General features: G+C 40.2%; 1 protein-coding gene across 5 annotated transcripts in view; it reads right to left on the minus strand.

Moving 5' to 3' along the window:
* The window catches only part of MOB2 (MOB kinase activator 2), a 156,587-nt gene that overhangs the window by 38,006 nt on the left and 90,851 nt on the right, over positions 1–27,730 (minus strand). Inside the window, exon 1 of one of the 5 annotated variants that reach the window (XM_074954831.1) lies at positions 3,384–3,594. The exons of the other annotated variants lie outside the window; for them this stretch is intronic. Coding sequence (XP_074810932.1) covers positions 3,384–3,493 — 110 coding nt within the window. The 5' untranslated portion in view covers positions 3,494–3,594. Of the gene's footprint in view, positions 1–3,383; positions 3,595–27,730 lie in introns of those variants that run through there. 5 annotated transcript variants of the gene reach the window in all.

Here is a 27,730-nt window from a genome sequence, read left to right on the forward strand (position 1 = left end):
GTCGTGATTAACGTGTAATGCATCTGCACTAGAAAATGTGTCACTTGTAATTCTCAGCCTGTGCAGCTCCACAAGAGGTAGCAATGGTGGACTCTGTGTAGACAGTGGAATTTTTACCACTGTTTTTTGTCACTGCTGAGCCACGTCCACATCAAAACTTCCAACAGTGGAGCTGCACCAGTGTGGAATTTAGGGTTCTAATTTTGCCAGTGTAGACAAAACCTTAAAGGTCACAGACTATTTACATACTCAGCACTGGCACACACAAAAATCCACCAAGCCTTTCTCCACCCAGCTAATAGCAGTTCCTTTGATGTTCTCCACAAGTAGTTTCATGGCCTGATCTACACAGGAAAATTACCGGTCACTGCCAATGGGCGTCATTCAGAAGTTCACACCACTTCAACTTCAGTGTAGACTACCACAAACAGAGTTTGGTATGGTTTAAGAAAGCCACATTCATAACTGTGCTGAATAGATTTTGTTCTAGACTAGAACATAACAGAGTTCAAAAATGAACTAGATAAGTTCATGGAGGATAGGTCCATCAATGGCTATTAGCCAGGATGGGCAGGGATGGTGTCCCTAGCCTCTGTTTGCCAGAAGCTGGGAATGGGTGACAGGGGATGGATCACTCTATGATTACCTGTTCTGTTCATCCCCTCTGGGGCACCTGGCATTGGCCACTGTCAGAGGACAGGATACTGGGCTAGATGGACTTTTGGTCTGACCCAGTAGGGCCGTTCTTATGCCCTACGCTTGAAGTCAGACAAGTACCAAACCAATGACACCAATCATTGGCAAGAAGAAAATTTTCCTATAACCAGGCCTATGTCTCTCCCACTTTCATCAACAGCATCACTGGCCTCACATGTGGCTATGAAGTGCTAGCAGACTATTTCTGCAACAAACTTGCACACCTCACTCCTTAGACGAGAGGTAATCAATTTTTTGTCAAGATCAAAATTTCTTGGTGACGTTATAGTCAAGGTCCAAACTCCAGAGCAAATTTTTATACCACAACAACAGTAATGATAGGAAGTAGTAAATAAAAAAATTCCGCAGTTCATTCAAAGCATCTGGCAGTCCAGATTTGGCCTGTGGTCCACCTATTAACTTCCCCTGCCTTAGACCAATCTCAGACCTATGTTCTTACTATCCCCCATCATCCTAGTATCTGAGCTCTTTATAGGGTGATGAATTTATCGTCAACACTCTTAGGAGGTAGGGAAGTATTATTCCATTTCACAGACTGCGGCAGAGCGAGATTAAGTGACTCACACAAGGGCACATGAGGAGTTTGCAGCAGATCCAGGAAACGAACCCAGATCTGAGTCCCCGGCCAGAGTCCAAACAGGCTGGGCTGGGCTGGGCTGCTGTTTGGCAGGGACAGTGAGGTGACTTCACATTTTCTTCTTTTTGGATGCAGAAGCTGGTGGCCCAGGACAAACAGGCAAATACAAAAAAGGACAGCGACACACAAGAACCATCAATTCATGGGAAGTATTCAAATGTAGGAGAAGAGAAAGTAGTTGTGCATTATCCATACGTTATCCACAAACACCTGTCCAATAGTAGCCTAGGCAAAATAAAATCCACCTCATTTCTTCATCATCCAGGCCCAAAACATTACACATACTGCAGCAGCTTTTCCCTTCTTTCATGCTAGAGTTATGGTATATGCTTGAGAAAATGAGACATGCCATAGCACAAGTAACTTCAGAAGAAATTACTCTGTGGTTACCAAAAATAAATTATACAGAAATGTAACATATGCACTCTCAAAATAGGGGAAAAAAATCAGTAAGACAAAGTTCATTGTGACTTGTCAAATTATTCATCTCTCAAACATACAAATGTATATATGTTTCACTTGTAAGTCATGGGAAGTTACCTGTATTTAAGACCAGCTATTACAGACCCTGAACAAAGGCTTTGGCAATACTTTCCTTCAGAGGCACCAATGTATCTACATCTGGGAGTGCTGCCAATAGAACAGCTACTAAACTTCAAAAAGGTTCACAACATGAATAGCCAGCCCCTGGCCAAAGTGTTTTAAGATAGGACTTACTGCATACCACCACACTGAATTACAGAACCTAAAAAAAAGCTTGCAAACAAAGAATGGAACCTGAAACAGTTCTGAAACACTCAAGCTGGGAAAGGAACTTACCATTCCTCAAAACTCTACCCCTTAGAAAGTATCAATGAGAGACAAAAGCATGAAAAGGGGAATGACAGAGCAAGCAAAAGGGAAAAGGGGAAGATAGCTATTATTTACAATTAACAATTTAAAAAAATGCATCCCACCTAACTTAAGCACAGTCAAGTTCTCTAGCAGAAATGAAAGTCAGATCTTAGTCCAGTTTTCCCTGTCTTTACTTAGTTGTCACAAAGCTCAAGTTTAATGAGCATCGTCACAGTGCAGACTGTGGTGTCAGAGAACCCATAAATCAAGGAAGGAAGACTTGGGATAATGTTTCTGTTGACAAACGTTTTTAACAATTTGCCATCAATAAGAGGAAACAGCCGCAAGCAGAGGCTTGCCAAATAAAGTTATGTGCATGCAACAAAGCCCCTCTTTGGCACTAAGGGCACTAATTCTTCAGTTTAGAAAGATATTTGAGCTCATGTTAACGGAAATAAAAAGCTACATTTTCCCCAACATCAAGCCTGTTTCTCCTAATATTTGTGAAGAAAATTTCCTCTCAACCCAGAACAGATCAGACCTCTCCCCGATCAAGGTATTATACTTGACAAAAGTTTTCCTTTTGGTCTTGATATTTACATACACACATACAATCAGACCCATAACAGTATGTTTAGAATACATTAAAAAAATTAGTTCAGCATATTACAAATATACAGACAAAAAAGCCACGTGCATTATGTAGATTCTTGGTCAAACTACTTACTCGAGTAACACTACCAATGAAGAAAACAAGTACCCATTCACCAACCATCCCCTTGAAACTCAGCACTCTCAGATGCCTTCAAACTCTATTTCACTACAGTATTACATTTGACAAACAGTTTTAAACACTGGTATAGATTCAAGAAGTTTTTGGGAGAAATTCCACATTTAATGGCTTCCAGTTAAGTTTTTGAGACAATCAACACAGCTTTCGATTCCCCATTCCTTAAAAAAGTTGGACAAGACCAGTTACTTTGCCAGTTGTCTACCTCACAACATTGCTTAAGTCCCCCTCTCACAATGTATCTCCACTTTACAACAGTGTCTTTAAAGAGTTTCCACCACTACATACCTTATTTGTGCTTATGAAATCAAATGAAATAAAATACTCCCCATTGTGCTGTGCATGCCAACTCCCTGCCCTGTACCTCTCCCTTAATTTCTAAAATGATGACAACCTGATTGTTACCTTAGCACTTTACCCACCGCCTGTAGAACCATTTTGCAGCTTAATCCAGGTTTGGGATTCTGGGAGAGTACAGGTCTGTCTCCAGAGAGGTTACAATGATCCCCAACCATGGCACAAAGAGAAAATGAGGGACGGGAGGGAAAAGCTGAGGGGAATGGCCAGTACAGCCTCACCTCCACTCTTTCAGTCTCTCTCCCTGTAAAAACTAGTCCAACCACATTCACAGAGTGTACACAGCTTACTTCACCCAGTCCTCCCTCCCTCTTTTCCTCCGCCAATAAGCAAGCAGCAAGAGAAAGAAAAAAACCTCAGCTGGAAAAGACAAACAGCTGCTCTTTTTTTTTTTTTTTTTTTAAAAAGCATATTCTGAGCTAGAGCCAAGTCTGAGGAGCCAGAGCCAATAAGGGAGCATCTGAATTGGCCTTTTCAAACCGGCGCCAGCCGTGCAGCAAGACAAGAGTAGTAGTGTGGGGGATAAGCAAGCCTCTTTCAGCCAAGCTCTTTGCAGTACTGTGTTGGGAGACGTATTTCATTAACTAATCCCTGTAGAGGAAAGGAAGCAGCACTTTTACACCAAACTTCATATTTTATCATTCTTATTCCCAGTGCAAAAGGCTAGACCAGGGTGCACTGGAGTACACAGAAAAACCCATTTCTAACAATATCAGCTTCTGAAGTCCTCCACCATGCTCTGCAAGACACTGCACAATAATTTCATAATAAATTAATACCACAAGCAGAAAAACCCAGGCAGAGGGAGAAATTCTACATAAAGAGAAGTGAAATTGTTCCAAATACAGCATAACAAAACATCATCGACAAAGTAAAAGTTTTAGGTATTTTTAAGTGGAGAAGAAGGGAGAGAAGATGGATGTGAAGGGGTTGGGGGATAGTATCCACAGCAAAGACAATTACCTAATAACCTAAGGCCTGCTAGTGAATTCCCTAAAAGAGATGTGCAGATAGAGTCAGAATGAAGTTCAAAATCAGCAGCAATCAATTTACAAATTTATAGGCAGCAATCAGCAGTCAATTTACAAATTTATAGGCAGCCAATAGTAAACAAGACCAAGTGGGCATTATAGGATCATGGTTGTTCAAGACAGTGAGCAAGCACGCTATTGTTTGCAGCTTGTGCAGAGTCCAATGACGTAACCATGCTGAAAGCCCTGCTAGAAATGGGAATAATTATACTTCATTATCAGCAAGGTAGTGTGTTGCTCTTTAGGGCTTGTCTACACTGGCACTTTACAACGCTGCAACTCAGGGGTGTGAAAAAACACCCCTGAGTGCTGCAAGTTTCAGCGCTGTAATGTGGCAGTGTAGACAGTGCACCCAGCGCGCACTGCCATGGCAGCGCTTTAACGTTGCCAGTGAAGACATGCCCTCATACACCAGCTCAGCATAAGGGCACAGCCTATCGAAACCACAAAACTGGCCAGGCCAGTCATGTTAGACATAGCTTTCCATGTTAAAAACATAACATACGAAGGAATCCCCTAAACAAAAGGAGGAAGGAGTGTGCAAAGGAAGGGAGAACAAGAAGAAAAACAAAACAAAACCACCAAGCAGATTATTTCACAATTACAATCTTTACAGCAAGCCTACTCTTCCCAGATTGAGGACAAGTAAGCTTAACTGGCCTTATATTCCTGCAAGACAGAGATTGATCTAACAGGGATCCAAGGGAAGACATACATTGTGAAAAAACAGCAGCATACTGAATTTAGAAAAAAAAATCTCACCAAGAGTTTTCATATACGCATTGATAAGTCCTTGAAGGGATGCTGCATAACTGATCCCTTAACAATGGAAAATGATCATTGATCTGGTGTCTTCCTGTTATTTATCTAAGTGCAATTCTTAACTCTGTCCCAGATACCAGTGACCTACTAAGGTAGCAACTTATGGTCAAAATCACAAAAAAGGAAGGAGAGGCGCAAAACGGCCCAAAATATTCAAGCAAACATGATCTAAAAATCAGAGTATTATCTGTGACCCTGACAAGCACGAACAACTCCTAAAGGCGGCTAGAACGCAGACTGAAACTGCTCCAGGGTAGTTTTACATTAATCCAAAAGTGGCCGTTTGATACAAGGTAACTACTCCCAAGCTCTTTGCCAACAAGAGGTTTTCTGAGGAGTCTTCCTATTGCATGCACTTGTAGGACTGGCGCCCTGCCTTAACTAAGCAAAGCACTGACAATGCCAACAATAATGGCCATATATGCACCACTTCCTTTAAGGATTCAGAATGGACAAGAGCAGGTCTGCAACTGATGTGCATCAGAAGACTATGGACATCTAATTATACCAGGGAGCCTGTGGCTTAGTCAAAAAGCCCAGGGAGAATACTGTTTTGCATTTATGTAGTACCTTCTATCCACAGGATTTGTAATCCATTAGCTTTAGTCTCAATATCCTTGTTAAGTAGAGGGATATTACAGTAGGAGGTATTATCATCCTTGTTCTTCCAAGTGATCCAGCTGAGACAGAGGATAAGTGACTTCTACAATGTCACATAGGAATTCTGTGGAAGGGCTGGAAAGAAAACTTCTCTCTCCAACTTCTTAGTCCTGTGCCTTAATCACAAGATCATCCTCTCTCTTGGAAAAGTCTGGTACTGCCCAAACTTTTCCCCCCTAAATAATGCAAACTTGTTATATTAAGTCAATCACGCTACTAGAATGAGGCAGAATCCCCACAGAAGGAACACACAGTAGCAAGGGAAACCCACACACTTTATTCACCAACTAAAATTCACACAGACATTTAGCCCTTTTAAGTCAGTTGTAAAACAATAAGCATTTTAAAAAAATTTACAGTGCACTAATGGACAAAATATTAAGGAAAAACCTTACTGTTTCCAGGTAAGTTAAAGACGATTTCATGGATCAAATGAAGGTAAATATGAAACGCTATGATAACACTGTTAACAATTTTAACAAGAAAGCTAGCCTCTCCATGCCTCATTAGTAAGCTAAAAGATTCACACTATCAGATAGAGGGCCTCAACATCCTCATATACAGGACCGAAGTTAGGAACTTACGTGATACACCTCTCGAGAAGGATGTAAACAAGAAACGAAGACTTGAACAATTTGAAAACGTGATCTTTTCCCCTTGACATATGTAATCAGTGATCCATTTGCAGATGGTTAACCTCTGTACCACACTTCTACTTTCAATGCTCTTTTGTGAAACTTTCCCCAACCCCCAGAGCACTCTTCCTTTCCTCTATTTCTCCAATTATCAGTTCTCTGTTTGGCAAGCTGCATCCCTTCTTTGGGCTGATTGTACTATACAGTTGTACGCTTACATAAAATCCAACAACATCTTTTAGTTAAAGATGCTGAATCTCAGTTCTTATTTTAAATACCCCAAAATCATGCACCTGAAAGTAAAGGTTTTTAGAAAGCACAACTCAACCACTTTGAGCAGGTATGTTTACAATGTATGGTGTCAAATTTAGTAACTTAAAAATATGTGCAACATGGCCATTAGGTGTCATGGAAAGTGATAACTTTGGATTTTCAGAATTTTAAAACAAGAGACTTTGATCATAAGTTCAATGAACAGACAACAGATTTATCTGAAAACAGTCATATCCAAAAAGGAGTACTCAAATGCAGCATGTTTATTTGAAGGTGTAATAACTGAAAATAATGATGTATGTTCATAGTGATATTCACTTGAATTACAACAATGGTGTACATTAAAGGTCCAGTGGCAGACTTCACACTCAATTATATTCTTCCCCTTTAAATTCTCCTGAAAGTTCCTCCTGGATACATAGTTTTCATATGCTATCTAAAATTCTGCACAATTGTTTAACAGCTCCTGAGTTCCACCTTGGACATATGTCCTTTTCAGTAGTGGGAGAAGTGGTTCCAAAATATCCCTTTCCTACAACGCAGGGATAATAATGAGGCTTTTTTTGGAAGGTGCACTGAAATTAGAGAATAAAGTGTCAGATCCCCACAGTGGGTGTGAGAGAGGGGTGGGCCAGTTACAGACACACTTTGTTATAGTAGCAGAATCAGACATCTGAGCATAGATTCTCCCAGTACACAAGATAAATTAAGGTTAATCTCATAATTGATGACATAGGGTAAGAAAAGGTACCAATCAAAGACAGTGAAAAAGGCAGAGCACCCACTGACATCTATTCATAAAACACATGCATATACTGTATACTGAGGGCACACTTTCCATACTAACTCCAGCCACTGCCAGACCAAAGACAAAGAGCTTTATGGTTGATACCATCTACACTCAGACCTCACCCTGATGGGAATGTTGACCCATCAGGTCAAGGAGTGATATTCAAAATCTTATGAATAATGCTGTGTGTGTTTACAACCATTTTATAACCAACTGTTGCTCAGTTAGCTATTTATTTGCCTCTTTCAGGGTTCCATAAAAGCAGCATAAAGCAGGTACACAGGGAAGTATAGTTGTATCTAGAGGCTTGGAAAAGAGCAAGTCAAAACCACTCAGACAAGCGAATAATATAAGAAACAAAAACAGAGGCCGTTAAAGTGCAACTCAGCATTTATATGAGAAATGAGGGCTTGTAATGTCAGATTGTAAAGTTCTGTTTTAAATTAAATTGCAGTCTATTGTGTGTCTCTGCCTCCCATGTAATATTTCAATTCAGCTAGCTAATTGCCCCTTTTGTTTGACTTTAATGTGCTTGTGCTCCTACCTTGCCAAGTAACCTTTCTAATTACCACAGAACATGTCCCCAGCGCTCTGGGACCACTCAAGAATTAGCAGCAGGAACGTTTACATCATTTAGTTTACCTCCAAGTCTTATTTACACTGGAAAGTAATTTCAGTCTTCATTCTGCTATCATCCCAACAACAGCGGGAGGGGAAAAGCACTTGGTGTTTTGTCCAAATCCAAAGTCTCATAGCTCCTGACAGAAACTGAAGGCTTGTCCACACAGAGCTGCAATGCGCTCTGCAGGGTTTGATTTGCGAAGTGCTCCAACATTCTGTCCATTAACTGGTCTGTGTAGACCATGCTGGTACGACCAAAAAATTCCCTAGTGTGCTTTAACATAGTACTGTTTTAAAGTGTACTACGGAACTTTTTGTTGGTGCTAGCAGGGTCTACTTGGGCCAGTTAGTGTGCACCACATGGAGGTGCTTTAAAAACCACACACCCATAGAATACATTGCCTCTCTGTGTAGAGGAGCTAGGGTTGCCAGCTGGCTAGTTTTTGACTGGCCTAGCCAGTTTTAATGCTGTCTTGCCTATTACTCAGAGATGTGGCATGCCGCTGTGATGCTCAGTACGTCGGGGAAACACCCAGCACCCCCATGTTCATCCTTGTAAAATGATTGTGTGGTATCCAATGCAAAGCATGTTATGTCGGGTGTCTTCGGAAGGCTCAAGATGCACTGAGCATGGTTGTTATAAGGATGTTATAGTAAGGTTATAATTTCATGTATATAGTTAGGAGGCTGAAAATGGTGTCTTTGTGGTTTAAAATAAGCCCAGGCAAAAATTCTTCAAGAGCAGAGAGGCAGTTCACACCTAATCAAGGCATGTATGGGACAAACCCAGCCCAGCCTCACAGGAACAAACGATGCTGGCCTAGGCAGCAACAAAAGGATCTGTTGGACTCTCGAGTGAGTCACCCACCCCCCTTCCTTTGGTCAGTTTGGGACTGCGATGAGGTAATGCTCACCTGACTCTGAAGGGTGGGGAAGGGAGGGGCAAAGCCAAGAGGGAAGAAAGAACATGATAAAAGGGAGAGACGTTCACCACGCTTTTCCTCTCTCTTCCACCTCCATCTACAGACATCACAACCAAGCAACTGAAACGCTGATCAAAGGGGAGAGCCTGGCTGAAGGGCAACCAGCCAGTCTGTGATGAGAAGCATTTAAGGGCTAGTCTACACTGGCTACGTTAAAGCGCTACCTCAGCAGCCCTTTAACTTGGCTTGTGCAGTCGCGGCAGAGCACTGGGAGAGAGCTCTCCCAGCACTCTTAAAAAAAAAAAAAATCAAAAAACAAACAAAGAAACCCCACACCCCAGCTCCACGACGGGTGTAGCTCCCAGTGATGGTGCACGGTCTACACTGGCGCTTTACAGTGCTCAAACTTGCTGCGCTCAGGGGCGTGTTTTTTCACACCCCTGAGCGAGAAAGTTGCAGTGCTGTAAAGTGCTAGTGTAGACAAGCCCTACATTTGTAAGGGCACTGAAAGTGTTAAGATCAGCTTGGAGTGCATTTTGCTTTTATTTCATTTGACTAAATCTGCCTCATTATGCTTTGACTTATAATCACTTAAAATCTATCTTTATAGTTAATAAATTTGTTTGTTTATTCTACCTGAAGCACTGCCTTTGGTTTGAAGTGTGTCAGACTCTCCTTGGGATAACAAGCCTGGTACATATCAATTTCTTTGTTAAATTGATGAATTCATATAAGCTCGCAGCGTCCAGCGGGCATAACTGGATTTTGCAAGACAGAGGTTCCTATGGTTGTGTCTGGGACCAGAGATATTGGCTAGTGTCATTCGGTTGCACAATCCAAGGAGCAGCTTACATGCCAGAGGCTGTGCGTGAACAGCCCAGGAATGGGGGTTCTCACAGCTGAGCAGGGTAAGGCTGGCTCCCAGAGTCAGGGATTGGAGTGACCTAGCAGATCACCGGTCCGGATAACACCAGGGGAACATCACAGACGCTTTTTGTTTTTGCTGCCCATGCAGCAGTCTTGGCTCCTGGGAGTGTCACAACCTGGACGGTGCCCTACTCCGCATGCATGCAGCATGCCAGGCCCTTGCCTCCTGGCTGCCAGGGCCACAGCAGCTTCTCTTGGAGCTGGGACTGAAGTGGGGGAAACAGACCCATCATCCAGGGACAGGACTCACCAGCAGCAGGGGTGGGATGGGGCACACAGTCAGTGGCCCACTTTTCTGTGCCTCAGAGATGACAACCTTAACATAGGCCTTAAGAGTGAAGTCAACCCAGAGGCAGTTTAGTGTTGGGGTGGGGATCCTATAAGAAGGAAAGATGTCAGAAATGTATTTTCAACTCAAACCCAGAAACTTCAGGAAGGGAACACGCCCTCTTGACCACAAAGCGTGCTGAGATAAAAGCCCCGTAATTCAATTGATGCAAGAATTTCAGAAAATTCATCAAATTTGATAAATACTTTTGTAAATACAAAACGTTGACATGGTACCTAAACTGATCAGTATTTTACTGTATTCTTAAAGCTGTGGTGACAATGGTTAAGAGTCAGTATTTGGAGCAGCAACCACTTTCTTTAGCTTCATCTATTGCTATGCTTTGCTCTGCAACAGGTGGAGAGAAGAGATTGGTACATAATATTCTCACTAAATGCAAAACACCCGCAACAGCCAGCTGTTCTGTTGGGGGCAAGAGCAGCAAGTCGGAGTGTGGAAGTCAGAAGAAGCCTAATGTGAACCTGCAAAAGTCTTCAAGATATTGTTCAAATGCCAACTGGACTTCTTAAAGCGTTTGAATTGTGGGCAAGACCCACAAAAAGTAGGACAGTCATTGAGACTCAATAAAGTTAGACCTTACCAAAAACAGGAAAGTGAGTGTTAGTGCATGTACTAAGCAAAAATAAATCATGAGGAGTTTGATCAGAAAACTTCTAGCGAGTATGTAGGCGTGCACCCATACCACCTTGTGCCGAGATCACTTCAGATCTCTAGCTAAATGGAGCTAAGTCAGATCTGTATTTGGATGGGACACTTCTAAAGAACATGGAGATGTTTGAGTAAAGATAATGGTTCAGCAGATGGTACTCTTGCCTGTGTCACTATTGAAAAAAAGCCCAAGAGTTGTTCAGGACTGCTATGCTGTTGGAGGGCCAGTCTCTAGAATTAGGATATGTCTTCAATGCAGAGTTAATGCAAATTATCTACATTCTACAAATTCAAGTGAAAACCTTGCAATGACCCAATGCCAAATTAGACAGCACAGCAGTGTGTGGTTGGAAGGCGCAATTCACCTTAGACAAGATAAAAAACCCTTTCATTTCTCTACATTCTCTCCCCTTCAAGAAGATATTCACATTCTTTCTCCCTCAACAGGAAAAAGAAAAAAAATCCACAAACAAGGTTTAGTTTCTACTAAAAAGTACAGGTATACTGATGATCTGGTACATATGTCCTTCAGAAGGCACCAGCACATGGCTGCAACATACATACTAAGAAGTGAAGTCAGAGAAAGCAATCTTACTGAAAAAACATATCTGCCTCAGTGCAGCATGGATGAGTTGCTCCTCGCAGACCGCAAAAAACAGGGCGCTCAGTTATGTCATTCCTAACCATTGTTTTTTTTCCTGGAGATCATAAGAGATGGGAGTTTTATCTCAGACTTAACTATTCCTTTTATTTTCTTGCCCTAATTCTGAAGCTTAAATGGCCTGCTCTCCAAGGAAGGATTAGTGTAATAATGTATTTTAATATTAAAGAGCTAAAGTGAAAGACTCCTGTTCTTCTCCTTCCGTCCCACAAACACACAAGACCCCTAGCTTCATATTAAAAGGCTGAGCTTCTAAAACTTGGCTAAGAAATTCTCCCCAGGGTCATTTAACATTCTGAACTACTTTCTACACATATACATAACCTCCCTGTAAGGTGTACAACACAACTACTGTTTTCAGTTTTACGTCAATATGGCATAGCAAACGAAGCCAAACTGCAAGCTGTCATGGAATTCTAGGCTGAGGGCTACAAGGTGTAATCAGCATAGAGAGGGAGGTTCCTGGAGTCAGCAGTTCTCATTGGACAAGACTACCCATGCTTTGGGTGGGAAAGGAGTGGAAGGAAATAAGTGGAGACTGCTTGGAGTTTTCCCAGACACAGAGCACCATTCAAGAAGCACGAGTTTCTCCCCCTACTTGGTGTTATAACTCCAGCCTCATTTCAGTCTGCTCCAGGCAGCATTACTGTAGATGATTTTATCTGATAATGTCACACTTAGATGAGGGCACAGAGAAAACAAGGGTTCATAAAAGTAACTGTGAAATATGCTTGAGGAGAATTCTCTCCAGGCATGCTATATTAAATACATGTGGAAACACAGCTTACATTATGTGAGATTAAACAGTAGAAGCTATTCAGTGCAACTCAACACCTAACAAAAAATGTCTCAACTACAGTTATTAAAAGCAAGGTCACAAAACTCTGAAGGCACAAAACGAACTTGGTTCACCCCAAGCCCAGGACTTGTTAGCATCCCTCACAATTAGGCTTATTACAGGATTAGCTTTACCTATAGAACACGTGTGCTGCACCTTCACCTATTTTCAAAACACCTAGCAGTGCCAGCTTAATCCAGTGCTGAGATAGGTGCACATCAGCTCCTACGATGTAAAATATACCATAAGCAGTCTAGTTAAGACCAAAAATTGTAGGAGCTTCTGAGACCAAAAAGTTCCCAGATGCAGCTGGGTCTTGAGCTGTTTTACTGTTGTTTGTATTGCAGAAGACCAGTTTAGGGGGGAAAGGACCACTTTACAACCCCAAGGTAAAACCTGTTTGGACACTGTGCATGTAACGGCATGAGAGAGAGGCAGACACAGCTGCAGAAAGAATTTAACAAGTACCTCATCCCAGTGACCTACTTACTGCTAAATGTAAGTCAGAAAGGATTGGTTAGAAATACAACCCCAAGTAATAATGCTGAGGATTGTTACTATGAGGGACAAAGAGTCCTGTGGCACCTTATAGGCTAACAGACGTATTGGAGCACACGTTTTCGTGGGTGAATACCCACTTTGTCGGATGCATGTCACCCTCAAGTCTGACATATTGCTGAAATCTTATCGGTTGATTATGAAGTACTTTTGACAACTTACAAATATATTTTTAAATGATAGGGTAGGGAGGGAAAGTAAAATTTTAAAATTAAAAAATTTTAAATGTATATTTACAAGAAAACACAAAAACTCCACCTCCATACACTTTGTTATAGTTGAGTTGTACATACAAGAAGTAGTAATGACATGGCTCCCATACCAATTGCAACTTGGCTCCCTGGTGAGTATGTTCTATTTTCTGCACTTGTAAATTTTAGTGCACACAAATTGTGTGTGCACATGCATTTTCCCTTCCCCCCACCCCCCTTTTCCATCTTCTCATGTCTCTGAAATCTTAAATTACAAAAATGAATTTAGTTTTCACTTTGATGTTAAAGAGGACAGTGTTGGTACACTTGACTGAACACAATTTATCCATTTAATTCACATCTTAAATGCTTGGAGACTATATAACTCATTGTACCGCACTTTCCAGAGAACACAAAATTTGAACGGATTGTGCAATCTAATACTCACATGTTCAAACAAACATGGTACAGTGGATTCAGATTAAAGAATGACTGGCCAGTATCCAGAGTACTCAAGTGTAAGACTGGTTTATGCTGTATTCAGTATTTCATTCCCCAGACATTGATGGAGCACATGAATCTGGACCACAGCAGTCTGGTATATTAAGGAATTAGAAGAAAACAGAATCCTATGCATACGGTCTTCACATTTTTTAAACTTACATAATTTGTAGACAAAAATGTCTTCAAAAACAGGACACTAATATTCATTGAACTAAATTTGTGCAAAAGTTTAATTTAGGGTTTTTTAATTATCAAAGAGCATCTGAAAGACTGAGTGATAGAAACTACTATTTCTTTCTTCACACTATAATATATCCACTTAGATACGTTTTTTTAATTTTCTCAAACTGTCAAGTTTCCTCCCTGGTCTCAAAGTTAGTGTAACTTCCCCAGAAAACAGTAAATGCTTGGAGAAAAAAAAAACAGAAACACACACACACACACACACCACTTATGATGCAAGTGTCTCCCATGCTTCTGTTAAAATATCATGCCAGTGACATAAATGTTATTATAGGGACACATTCATGCACTGTGATATACCCTGGTTTTTAAGAGCTTGTAACTTTGATATAGACAATGAAAAACCCAACAGACGGGCTATATTTTTAGAGACTGACCAAAAACTAAAATAAAAGAAAGCTTTTAAGAATTTGAGTCTCATCAGGCCATGAGAAGGCAAAAAAAAAAGTGGCACAGAAAGCATATGGGATAGGTCCTGATTAAGCATCATATTAATTGAGATAAAAAGGGGAAATATGTAAACAAAGTTAGGTGCAAGTGTGGATGGAAGTCTCCCTCTTTAAAGAGCTCTGGTTGTTGGGTTCGGTTTTGGTGACATTGCTTGGTTTGCTACCATTGTCTTGTCCAAACTTTTAAATTCAGATTACAATCTCTAATTCACCCACATGTACTTGACTAGATTTACTTTTTTTTCCTTGTTAGCTGTTAGGGCTCTGGAATGGGCCTTCACTGGCTAGAGAAAGGAATAAAAAGCAGTGGATAACAGAAAAGATTCACTGTTTGTGAAGTTCTCTATTCACTACTTGCAGTATTTCTAGCTTTGTACTGCAGCAGATTATGTTTGCAGCCAGCACTATTATGTAGTAAGAAAATTCACCTGCTCTAACTGAAATTGGCTGCTATACTAGAGAGAAAGTCTTGAGGTTAAGGATTGAACTGGGACTTAGACTGGAGTTAAACTCTTGGCTTTATCAAAGACTTTGTGTATGAATTTCACATAACCTAGTCTTTGGGCCTCAGTTTCCCATCTGCAAAATACTACTACTTCCTTCTCTCATCTGTCTTGTCTGTTTAAGCCATAAACTATCGGCTCCAGGGACTGTTTTAGTATCTGTATGTACAGAGTCTAGCACAACAGAATGCCCATGTCCTACCACAATATAAATGCTACACTGTTACCAATGCAGGTAGCAGACCTTAATTATAACCAGAATGAAACAATGTCAACATCCTCTAGGCTTTTGAACAACAGCCAATCTGAACAGGGGACACATTGTGTGAAAGAAAGGGGTTGAAAAAGGGGTTCAGATTCCTCAAAATGAGATAGACCAATTATTATTTACTATTTCATTTACTACAGTGCCTAGGAGCCGCAGGCACGGACCAACACTCCATTGTGCTATGCACTGTACAAACACAAATTAATGAGGCAGTGACTGATACCCAACAGGATTCTAGGAGAGGAACAGAAGGCTGTAATAGAATCCTATTTTTTAAATGACTGATGAAAAACGCATTGCTACTAGGAGAAAGCTCTGCAGAAAAGGTTAATGGTGCCAGAATAGGTAAGCAGGTGACAGGGGAAAAGAGAGATAATATGTTCTAATGGGTAGAGAGTAAGGACTCCTACGTTCCAAGTCCAACTCTGCCACTAACTGCAACTGACTTCCTGTCAGAATTTAGCATCCATTTGTGCCTCCTTTTCTACCCACATGTGTAAAGTAGGGATTACCTACCTGTCATAATAGGAAGGTTGTTAGAGGTGTATAAAGTAATTTGTGATCAGATGAAATGCACAATATATGAGAATTATTAGCATTAGTATCAGGGCTAGTTTGCTAAAATATTTTTTGTACGTTTGCCTTTTAGTGCAGAACAGACATAATGCCAACAATATTTGGGGTGCAATATATGTAACTTATCTCCTTCTCACTTACTGCACCTTACAAAGGCAAGTTATGTGCATGAGGCAACTAGCCCCAATCCATAACAAGCAAATCTTTTGTCTCCTTGACATTTTGGTCTAAAAATTATGCAACACTCTGGAAAAATACACTCCCTTCTGGAGTATAAATAGCAACCTTCCCCTTACAGTATATTCTGATGAGAACTGCATCATGACCAGGACACTTGCTACGAAGACAAATATTTACAATTATTATTAGTGTGCTATATTTTTTCCCCACATTATAAAAATACATACATGCACATACACACTTAGTTCAAAACTATCTTTTTTCACTTGATACTCTTGGTTAAGAAACAGTTATTTGTAACTTCACTACTTTTTATAAAAATGTTATGCTCTCTTCACTTTTTCGCCACACAAACTCCCATGTCTCTTTAAAGTCTCTCAACAGGAGTGACTTTTTGAAAACTTGCATATAAATTAGTGTTCTGTCTTTTTCTCAGTCCTGCTTAAAGTTTCATTTCTTTAAAAAAAAATCAGTTTGAAGTATACGGTTAACAGGGGAGAGAGAAGAAAAAGGGCTTCCACTAGCATTCTTGCACAAAATAGGCACTTGCATGTTTGACATCAGAGAGGGGTACAGTTTACTTTTGATGTGTGTACGCACTATGAGCATTAACAGCAGTTACCACCAATAGAATGTAGTAAAGTGCTGAGAGTGACATTCAAACTTCACAAGCATTTCTGTTAGTTCTCCAGTAGCATGAAATACTCCAGATCCTTCAGAACAGGGATAGCCCAGTATTATCTTATTTACATACTTATCCCAGTCAATGCTTGAATCAACCGAAGTACCCATACTTGATTACATAAACCAGCACATTTTACTTTGAGTACAAGGCCAACTAGTCTGTGGAAGCCAATGACCTCAGTTGTGGTGGGCTCCTATTCAAGACAACAGCAACAATGATTGATAAGATTGGAGCAACCTTTAATCTCATGGTGATGCCTGGACACAGAAGTACATCAACTCCTCACCCATCCACCCCAGGTGGAAAAATGTAACCAAATTTACATTATTAAACAATGTACAGAAACATGGTGGAAGGTTAAAAACAGTTTTCCACTTAAGTGCTTTTAGAACTTCAGAGAATGAATATATTCTATAAAAACCTTTTTCTGAGGCAGGGTGACGGAGATTACAGTTCCTTATTAACAGGAACAGGATAAAAACACATTAAAATCAGTCAGCTACAGCTCTAATCCCTAGGGTAAAAAAAAACTTTGCATTAACCAAAATAAATTTATCACTGTGTAACACCAACTCCCGGAGTAAGGGAAAATCAACTGGAATAGCTATTCCAGAATACAGCCCTGTGTGGACACACTTTTCTGGAATAAGCAGAATCCAAAATGGATTAAAAGCTAAACCAGAAAAAGGCACTCATTCTGGTGTCCACAGGGAGAGTTATTCTGGAATAACTATTGTGCTTTAAACCCATACTCTGCCTTAATCTAAAATAACTTTAAAGTGAAACAAGCGCTAAGACTCGTAATAGCTGTAATCAGAAATCCTCTCAGTGTACTGGAGGAGAGGGGAGGTGCTGTCAATCAAGAGGATAAATAGCTCCTTAGTTTATTTGCAAATCTTCCTGTCAGTGGGCTTCAACCGTAAAATTGTCTCTTACACTGTTTCCCTTGAGTATTCTACAGAATTTCTCTGAATACTAACGTTACTTGTCTATTAAGAAAAAAAAATCTTTGCATCTCTAATCAAATCAGTAACAATGGCCAAGACTCAATCCCACACAAGTTTCGCTATATCTGATCAAATATTCTTGAGAAGAAAAATTAACTCTGGTAATCCATTTGCTACCATGGACACTACAGTATAATCACTCAGAACACCTACACACATGGAGGCCACAACACAAAATCGGATGTTTTCTTTCAGGCCTTATCTTCACCACAAAGTTAAGTCGAGTTATTACTCAAGTGTTACCCTAACTCTAGTCCCTGCCGCGCACACAAACTGAACTACAGTGGTGGTTTAGATTCAAATTGGCTGGCCCAAGGTGGCCATACACTCTTTAGTATGGACAAAGGCTAGTGCCATTCTACACCAATGTCCTCCCACAATTCCATCTGGGTGCCCAGAAGAGAGAAACCAGTTCTCCCATAATTCACTGAGAATTCATTCAGAGCAGCTCACCTTACCGCAGCATTAAGAACCAGAGAACGTGCCCCTAGAAGTCTCAGCGCCACATACAAGTATAGCACCAGCATGTTACATCGCAGGGGCTGCTCTCACTCAAGTTACGCTAACTTGAGGAGTACTTTGAGTGTAGATAAGTTAATTCCCCAGTGAAGATATACCCTTAGGCGCACATGTTCAAATGCCTCATCCCTACTTTGTTCTAATCTTTTGGTGAAGGAGATTTGGGGGAAGAGACAATGAACATGTTGCTCCTTACAGGATTACTAAAACTAGTTGGCCAGGTATATGTGGATATTCTCCATTCTGCACAGTTCAACTATTCCAGTACTTAGCTTTTCCTGGGCAGAAAGACTGCAATAGTGCAAAATTACCAAACTACATGGTGAGGCAAATAAGTTTACACTTGAAACAAAATAGATACTAAATTCATCCTAATTGTGAGTACAGGAACTGAACCCTGTATTGAAAAGCTAAATACATTCAACCACAAAAATAATGGAAATGAAAGCCTCACCAACACAACAGAAACACACCCCATAGTCTCCAAGAACTGCTGAACCCTGACTGGAGGATGAAAAACAATTAGGGTTTAGTGGATTGTTAATAGGTAAATCAAAGCTTGCTTATGTAATCCTCCACCTTCAAGATGTTCTATTAATACCTGAATGCAAACTGAGGTTAACACTTATTTGGTGCTTCATTTATTGGCTCATCTCCATTAAAATCAATCAACATGATCTTGAAAGCCAGTGTTTCTTCCTCATGTGACAGGAAAAACAAAAAACAACTGTTTAACCCCATCCTGTACAGGCCATATCAGCTTTGATATCACAACTCCTATTTTGGCAGATTTCAAAAAAGCCGTCTGGGCAACAGACCAGCAGTTTAGCACTTGTTCCGCTTTTGTAGCCTTATACAAACAGTCTTGCATTTCAGATAAAACAATCAATTTCTGCTTTTCTGAAGGTACAGAGAATGTTTTCCTCATTTAATTTTATTCAACTAGTTCAGTTCAATGACTAGTTCGTTCAAAGTTGAGAAACTGATTATAAGAGGAAAACAAATGTTCTTGTTTTTAAACTCCCAGTCTATGAAGAAAAATTAGGTATGAGAAGATGAGAGCTACTGTTGTAAAATCTTGAAGGACATGGTGAGCAGAAACCATCAGTTCTATTCGCTAATTGCGGACACTTCCTTTGTTTAATAAAGCAGCTTTAAATGAAAAAAATGTTTTGATAAATCTACTCTCTTATGTATCCAGGACATGAAGGTAGTTTTCTTTAAGTAATACATTTTAAAATGCTGGGTTTTGCATTTTAATTTAATTCCAATTTCCATACAAATGTCGCTTGACACAAATCATAAGTTAAAAAACCCCACAAGCTAGTAAACAGAAGATGAATGATGCATTTCTTTAAAAAAATAAAAATTAAGAATCTGAATAAATGTTAAAATACATGTTTGCTTAAACAGATGTGTTTAGATATAGTGTACGCTTCTGGGTAGCAAAATGAAGTACCAAATTATACCAATGAGAATCAACTTTTCTTGAGGAAAATAAAAAAATTCCAAATGTATAACAAGCTTAAAACTGATGATTTAAACCAAGGTTTCCCACTTGTTGATTTAAATCACGATTACAATCAGTGATTTAAATCAATCCACCTTGGAGTTTAGGAGACATCCTTTCAGGGTTAGTATTTTATTGTAGATAGAGCTGATGGTGCCACCTCTAGTTAGACATGGCAGGTTTCGATTTAAATCATTTGTCAGTAAACACTGATTCCACAAATCCATGAAAATATATCCATCAATGACAACTGGCGAGCACAGCATCCATCATACCCACAAGGATCTGATGTCACTGGCCTTGGAGCCATGCAGGGAGCCCTCTGCAGCCCCACTGTCATGGTTTTGCTTACTCACTCATGGCCAGGAGTGCAGGGGCCACCCCAAGGCAAAAGCCATTCAAAAGTGGGGTGGCCTCTCCCATGCCAAAGTGCTTGTCCCTCTTCCCTCCTTGTGGCCCTGGCTGGGGGTCCCTGCTCTGCTGGGCCAGGACTATGGCCTCTCCAACACCCAGGTGTCTCAGGCCCCCTGCAGCGTCACTGTAAGCACTGCTCTAACACTAACCCCTCCCCTTATTTTACTGCAACTGTAAAAATTAAAATAGTTAATAAAAAATGCTTAAAAATAATCAACATTAAGCATCAGAATTATAAAAAATAAAAATCCAGATGTGCCGAACCTACCTATAATTAAGGTAGCCAGACAGTTCCCATTATAAAGCTCTTGTATTCAGCAGCTTATACTTTCCCAAACGTCAACCACTCAGGTTGACATTTCCCATGCTGGGTTTATACCTCAAGGCCGAATATTTTAAGAAAGTATCAGCTAAAAAGGTTCAGCCATTTCAGAGAATGAGATTACGGAAAAATACATCATGCCCAGGCTTAAAAAATTCTGAAATCCATTTTGTTGAGACGCTCTAGTGTCTTCGTGCTTTTGGAGCAAGGGCTCAAAATATGGAAGGTGGTCACCCTGGTATAACAACTTTTTGTGGTCCCATATACATATCCCCAAATTATGACCATCTGAAAATTCACATCTGCTCAGCAGACTTGTTAGGGTTTGTCAGCTAAATTCTCCGAAGAGTGTCTGCACTCAGCATGCTCCATCCTTGGAGTGCCAGGGATGATGAGTACTTTCCCAGTAAATGGTTCCCCCTGAACTAAGATGAGAGATTGTCAGTTCTCGGCCCAAAATGCCTCCACTCCTCACCCTGCTGGCACCCAGGCCTTGAATACAAATGAGTTAGAAATGGTAGGGAAGGAGAGGAAAGGGGGCTCAGAAGGGTGTGTAGATAGGAGCAGTGAGGCTGGGGAAGCAACAGGAAACATTAATTCCGGCATATTCTAACTTCTGAGTGCTTGATTTTGTAACCTTAATGTTATTTTAAGAGTTTTTTGGATGCAATAATCTTATAGAAAGGCTAATGATGTCCATTGGATGCGATGATATCAAAACATTAATAGAGTAACAAATACTTTGCACTTATGTAGCTCTTCCCAAAAATCTGAGCACATTATCATCCCGATTTTACAGAAGGGGTATTGAGGCACAGAGAAGAAACGTAATTTATCTAAGCTGCTAGTGAACTACTATGGGAGAGGAAAGAGCTGATAGTGTCCAGCACGGCCACATGACAGATGGAAGAAGAGAACCCTTACACCAAGGAAGGAGTTCCATTACTGGATTCACTAAATATCTTAAATGACAGACATGACAACATGGGGGTCCTAAAACAACTTATCAGTAGGTAGCTCCACCATCTCCTCACTTTTTTTGTTTTGCTTTAAATACTAGATCTACATTTTAAAATAGCTGATATTTGTCTATAGAGTAACACTCTCTCTCTCTCTCTCTCTCACACACACACACACACTTAATGCCTGCGAAGCATGCGTATGGAACCGTAACTACATACCTCACTGTAAGCAATAATATTGTACATACAGTTCTCTTAACTGAAGCAGACGTTAAGCATGAATTAGGAGAGCTTCGAGCTAGGGAAAGTAGCTTCCATGTGAATGAATTTTTTGTGGACATAGAGCCTGATCCTCCACTGCTTAACACCTTGGGTAGTAATCTTTGCCAGCAGTAATCTATACCAATACAAAGTTGGTATGAAACTATCATTTTGATTTGTTAGTGTTTTACATCACAGTGCACAGATGTAAATGTCTGCACAAAGTGCAAGATGGTAGAAAATGAGGGTGAGAAAGTTTAAAGTGGACTGACAGCAGGTTGCTGAACAGGAATTAAAGCTTACTGGGCTAGTTATATTTATTCATTTAAATATTTGTTTATGTAATGGTTGAATGGTAGTAATGCCACAGCTGTTTTTCCACAGAATATACATGTAGTATATGAAAGGATACTCTGGAAGTTTGAGATGGTCTGTTTTGTTATATATTCTTAGTACTGTAATTAAAGGAACACAGGTTAGCAAAGGACTGACTGAGAGGCAAGAATCCTTATATGAAGTACTGGGTTTGGGGATTAAAATAAATTTGATTAAGCTACAAAATAGGAAAAAAAACGAGATTAAAGGAGGCAAGGAGTAGGATGAAGAGTATTGGTCAGTGAAAGAGGTGGAGGGGCCTCAGGAAAAGAAAGCTTGAGGTTGAGGCTACGAATATAAACCTGCACTTCAATATAACTTTACCAGTTTTAGTTGGAGATATTATTCTTTACTTGTTGTGTATTGTCACTAACAGAAACAGCTTCTGTGTTACACCCTAGAAGGGATTATATTTCAGTAATGAGCATGTGGTCTTTCTCCATCCATCCTCCCTTCACAGGCCTGTTATTGGAGAGCTTCCCTAAAACAACCTTGGATATGTGGTGGTACGTTAAAAAGGAGGGCAATGGATTTTTGGAAGACCTGCTGCAAAAATACTGTAAGATACGGTTTTCACAGTTTCAAAGGGACATTATTTTGGATCTAACTGACATAATAAAAGAAGTGTCTAGCCCTCTGTTTCAACTGTAATAATTTTTCTATCAATTTATAAAATTTTCAAGAAGTGCCACCAGTAAGATTGATGGTAATAGTGTTCAGTTTAGCGGAAAGCCAAAACAAAGTACTCTATCCTTCTACAGTTTGTACGTTCAACTCAAGCTTGTTTTAGCAGGAGCTGCATGTGCTTGTAGCCATTGCCTTCTGTTTTCTCCTTTGTTTCTCAAAACAAGAAAATGCATCCAGATTTTCCCCTCCCTTGTCTGGGAAACAGGAAATAGCAGTTAGATAGATCCAAAAGTCTCTCCCACACAGACTCAGCAGGGAAAAGGTGGAGTTTGGCACCATTAAGGTTTGTTCTTAAAATGAAGGCTATTAATTATTTGAAGGTAAGCAACAGGATGGCTGGATTTACTGATGTTTACCCCTCGCTCTGCTACAGTTCTTAAATTTATATTTCATGTAATCCTACTTACAAATTTAAAGCTCATTTCATCTGAAAAAAATACTACTTTTGCTTGAATTTTCAGCATTTGACTCATCTGTATGAATTTCTCCATCACTCACATATAAAAGGGGCAAAAAGCAGTATGGTTTTGAGTTTTGATCCATTACACTGGGCTAACATATCAAAACATCATATGCCCAACAGAATGTCTCAGGCCCCGTTTGGACCACCACTATATAGCATTTACACAGCAATCTTCATTTTTTTAAACCACTGTACAAACTAACTAGTCATTAACACTCCTGTGAGAAAGGTGACAAGACATTATCATTCCCATTTTACAAACGAGCCCATGCTGTTTTAGTCCTAGAGAATACATCAGACAACAAGTGGACATGACATTTATTTCTAGGGACTACATCTGATCCTAGAAACAAAAATCTATCTTAAAGGATGGTGAACCACAGAAATGCTACTAGGACAAACTGTAATATGTTCTCTCTAGAAGGATGTCAATAACTTTCTTACAGAAACTGCTATCCTTCAACCCTTCTAGACACATACTTTCAAATTAATCACCACCTAAATACCAGGAATTTCTGAGCCTGAAATATGCAGCTTCAAAGCCAAATTAACCAGAAGGCAAATTCTCCTTTGGAGCAACTGTATTGAGGAACAGGTTTGAAAGATGTGCAAACAAACTACCTATGGTCATCTCAGGATTCCCCATTAGCAGAAAATCTGAAGAGTTTGACAAAAACACTGCTTCCACAGCTCAACCGTGGGGGTTTTCTGTTTGCTTCGATCAAAAGTGCAGATGCTGGTTGGAAGAAACATTGTAGAGAATCTTTTAGATCTTTAACTACTTTAGATAAAAACCTGCCCTAAGAAAACTTCCAAAAACCGCTCCAACATATTTTAAAAACTGATTCAACATGCAGGGTTTTACCTTGCATTGTATACAGAGCACAATTTGGCTTTAAGAGTTATTTATACACAATCTAGATTAGCCAAGAGTAGAAACTCAGATCCAAGACTCCTTTACGGTGCTCACATATACTTGACACTGGCTGAATAACCAATGATGCCCCTTTCACAGACCATGGCTCCTGTGTTCAGGACATTTTAAATATCATCAACAGTCCAAAGGGTGACTAAAAGCTAGTATACCTGTTCCAGTCTTGCAAAGTTTTCAACAATTTGAAAATGGGGCCAGATGGGAAGGAAGAGATATGAACTTCCACAACTGCCCTACATTCAAAAGCAAATACTAATAATCCTAGTTATCATAACGAGGAGTAATATTTTTAAAGTAGTGTTAGCTCTTATTTAAACAAGGAAGAGTTAGCAGTTGTGCCCTCTGCCAGTTGGCATTGAGGAGGCACACCACACCACAACACACATCAGGCCTGACACACTCATTGCCCCAACACACTGTTGTAATAATTTGTATCTAAAAGGTGTCATGTAAATTATCATATGCAGACTGGTAACACGCTGGTCATTAATAATACTGTGTGATGTATGCATGGGCAGTATATAAGAATTATAGATGTGTGCTGGAAATATGTTCTTAAAAGTTGTTTTGCAAGCAGTGCAGAAGCCCAATCTGTCCTAGACAAACCCTTTGCCTGTTTTTCTGTGTCTCCGATCAAAACTGAGCCAGGAAATACCTCAGAGGACAAGTACATCTACATAGAAAGTAAACAAAGCAATGGAGTTAAATGGGCGGGAGGAAAACCACTGAACGATCATGATTGGGTAACAGAGCCTGCATCCCCAGGAAGCCTTCCTGGCCCTTAGAAACAGACTCCGCACACTTTGGGAAATATAAACAGAAATAGAAAGCCATTTTGGCTTCCATCTCCTGGAGGACAAAGAGGGAGCAGCGACCTTTGAGCTCATGAAAAGTAGATTCTCTTGGCCTGAAAACCAAGAGAATCTGGAACTGACTACCGGTGAGAAACCTGCTTCGACAAAGATTGTAACTTACTGAAATTTAAGTTTTAGCCACCAGAAAGCATGTTTGGTTTTCTTTTACTTGTAATCCTATCTGGGTCTTCTGTTTTTACTTATTACCACTTAACTATCTGTTCTTTGGTAATAAACTTATTCTTGTCCAATTATAAAACCCTCTCAGTGCCGTGTATTAAACTGAAGGGTGAGGTCCTCAGCTAAACTAAAAGGCTGGTGTGTGCTCTGTCTCTTTGGAGGCAGCGAACAACTTCTGTGAGTATCCAACGAGAGGGGCAAGACACTGCAGGGAAGATGATTTGGGGAAGATTCAGGACTGGAAGGGTTGCAAGGATTAGCCAGGCTGGTGGAAGCCATGGTGAGGCCATTGTGCGGCAAGCATGTTGCTAGTGTCAGAGCCAAAAGCACAGAAGCAACAGGGTTACAGGCAAGCGGTGACAGGAACCCTACTGGTCTGAAGAAGCCCCAAAGCATCATAGTGTCTCGAGAGAGGTGCAGGGTTGTGAAAGTACTAAATGAGAATTAACTGACCCGTCACCCAGGACTAAGAAATACAACCGACTCCAAAGCAATAAAACATTCATGCACCTATGAAAAGGAGTCAGAATTCAGTGCAATGGAAATCTTAAAACTGCTGGGGACCACCTAAGACATGACTAGTATTGGTATCACCTGTTCATCAGCCTCTTTCCAGCCCTTCTGCTGTGCTCCCCTAGGGGAAAACAGAGAAAAGCACATCTTTGTTTTAGCTGAGCTAGAGGCAGCGTGAAATTACTGATATTGCATCCTGCACTGTGGCAAGAGAGAGGATGGCTGAGAAGCAGAAGAGAAATCATTAATAGACTTGCATCTGTATTTTCCTTTCGTGGCTTTAGTAGAAGAGCCTTGATAGACAGATCACAACAAAGCTCGATCTTTTAATATAGCAGGAGGCAAAGATGCTGCAACTTATATCCCAGTTAACTGTACGACATGGGATCCAGTGTGAGTAGAGGGGAAGTGAGTTGTTATATTGTTTCAGTTAAACACCTGAATTCACTGAAAAACTATTGAACAAGTTAAAAAGTTAAAGTCTTAGTATATCATCTGAAGAGAAGAGAAGTAAAGAAACTGTCCTTGGTCTGTTCAGTGTTTACATATCAAGTGATTACATTTGGTATTCATGATCACTGGCATCGGAGAGAAGGCAGGAATCTTAGTAGGGTTAATTTGTTGCCTCTACTTTCCTTAGATAATTATAATTTAGGACTTTGGTCATTCTGGTGTACACCAATCGGTAAATTAAATACTCAATTTTAATGGGCACTCTTCCACCTTTGCATATGCATTACCCTGGCTATAAGCCTTTTCCCTTCTCCCCACAATGCTCTCCACTGTGCAGGTTACTAGAGGTGGTGTGAAGTCAACAACTGGAAATGTCAAGGCTGGAATTTAGTGATAATTTATCTCCATCACCCTATCCTGAACCAAGCTTAAAATGGTAAGTACCTATTTGAAAATAAAACCCCAGCCCTAATCGGAGCATATTAATTGGTTAAGATTCGGCATTAAAATATAGATGACAGCTTTCTAGAGGATGCACCATTGCATTGTTTACATACAAAAGAACACTGAAAGATTTCCAGGTATAACAAGTACTTGCTAGGGGGGAAAAAAAAAAATGATAAAAAGGGACAGAATACATTAACACAGACTTGAGAATTCCTGGGATACCATGAGCTGCGGCTGTGAACCCAATTTCTGTTTCTGGAACCTTTTTAAATTAAGTCTATGTTAGAGTTATTGGTAGGTTGTGTACAGTTAATAATCCATTAGAAAGAATAATCCATGTAAAATATGATCACTGATTTATAATATTCCCAAAGGATGGGAGTGAAAGCTGGGGGAGAGTGACTAAAGCCCAACAAGATTAAGAGGTCTATTAAAGATAAAGATGAGCATCTTTCCATCTTGTGTCCTGATTCTTTCATTTTTTAACAGACTGTACAGTTTGCCTTAAACACAAGCAAGTTTTCCATTTAACAGACAAAAATCTTTAATTTCTTTTAAACAAAGTCTAGCACTAAAGGATTACCATTCCAGACCTATGTTACAGTATAAGTCTATATTACATGCTCTGCTGATCTGAATAATTGGCTGATCAAAAGGGTATCAAAGACTATTTGATCATTAAAAAACATACAGTCCAAGTCACCATGAAGAAGGGCCAGTTTCAAATCCACTTTGTCAAACAGTTTTGTTAATACCACACTACAATTTGCAGAGCAAGTCCTAGTGAAATCTCATACTTAGGGGCTTGAAGTTTGTGTGTCACATATTGGAAGGGGACGTTAACCACTTCTGAGTTATGGTAGCTGCCCATTTCTCAAGTAAACAAGCAATGCCAGTACACTGTGGAAACATTCCAAACCATGAAGAAACAACAACCCTTCAGTAACATGCCTGTCTGCAGTCATCCCACCACAATCCCAAATCAGAGTGCACTTTGTTCATGATTTAGGTGGTCAGTTTCCTAATCTAGAATTCCATCCCCAATAGCTCTCTCTGTCACCATCTTAGTACCAGCTTTCCCATCTTTGTGTCATCTGCAAAACCCCTTGCCCTTGCTGGCTCTCTTTAGGCAGTTTCAGATGGCCTCACACCTCTTTCC

Source organism: Natator depressus, chromosome 6 (assembly GCF_965152275.1).
Source record: "Natator depressus isolate rNatDep1 chromosome 6, rNatDep2.hap1, whole genome shotgun sequence".
In the NCBI taxonomy this organism is placed as follows: domain Eukaryota; kingdom Metazoa; phylum Chordata; order Testudines; family Cheloniidae; genus Natator; species Natator depressus.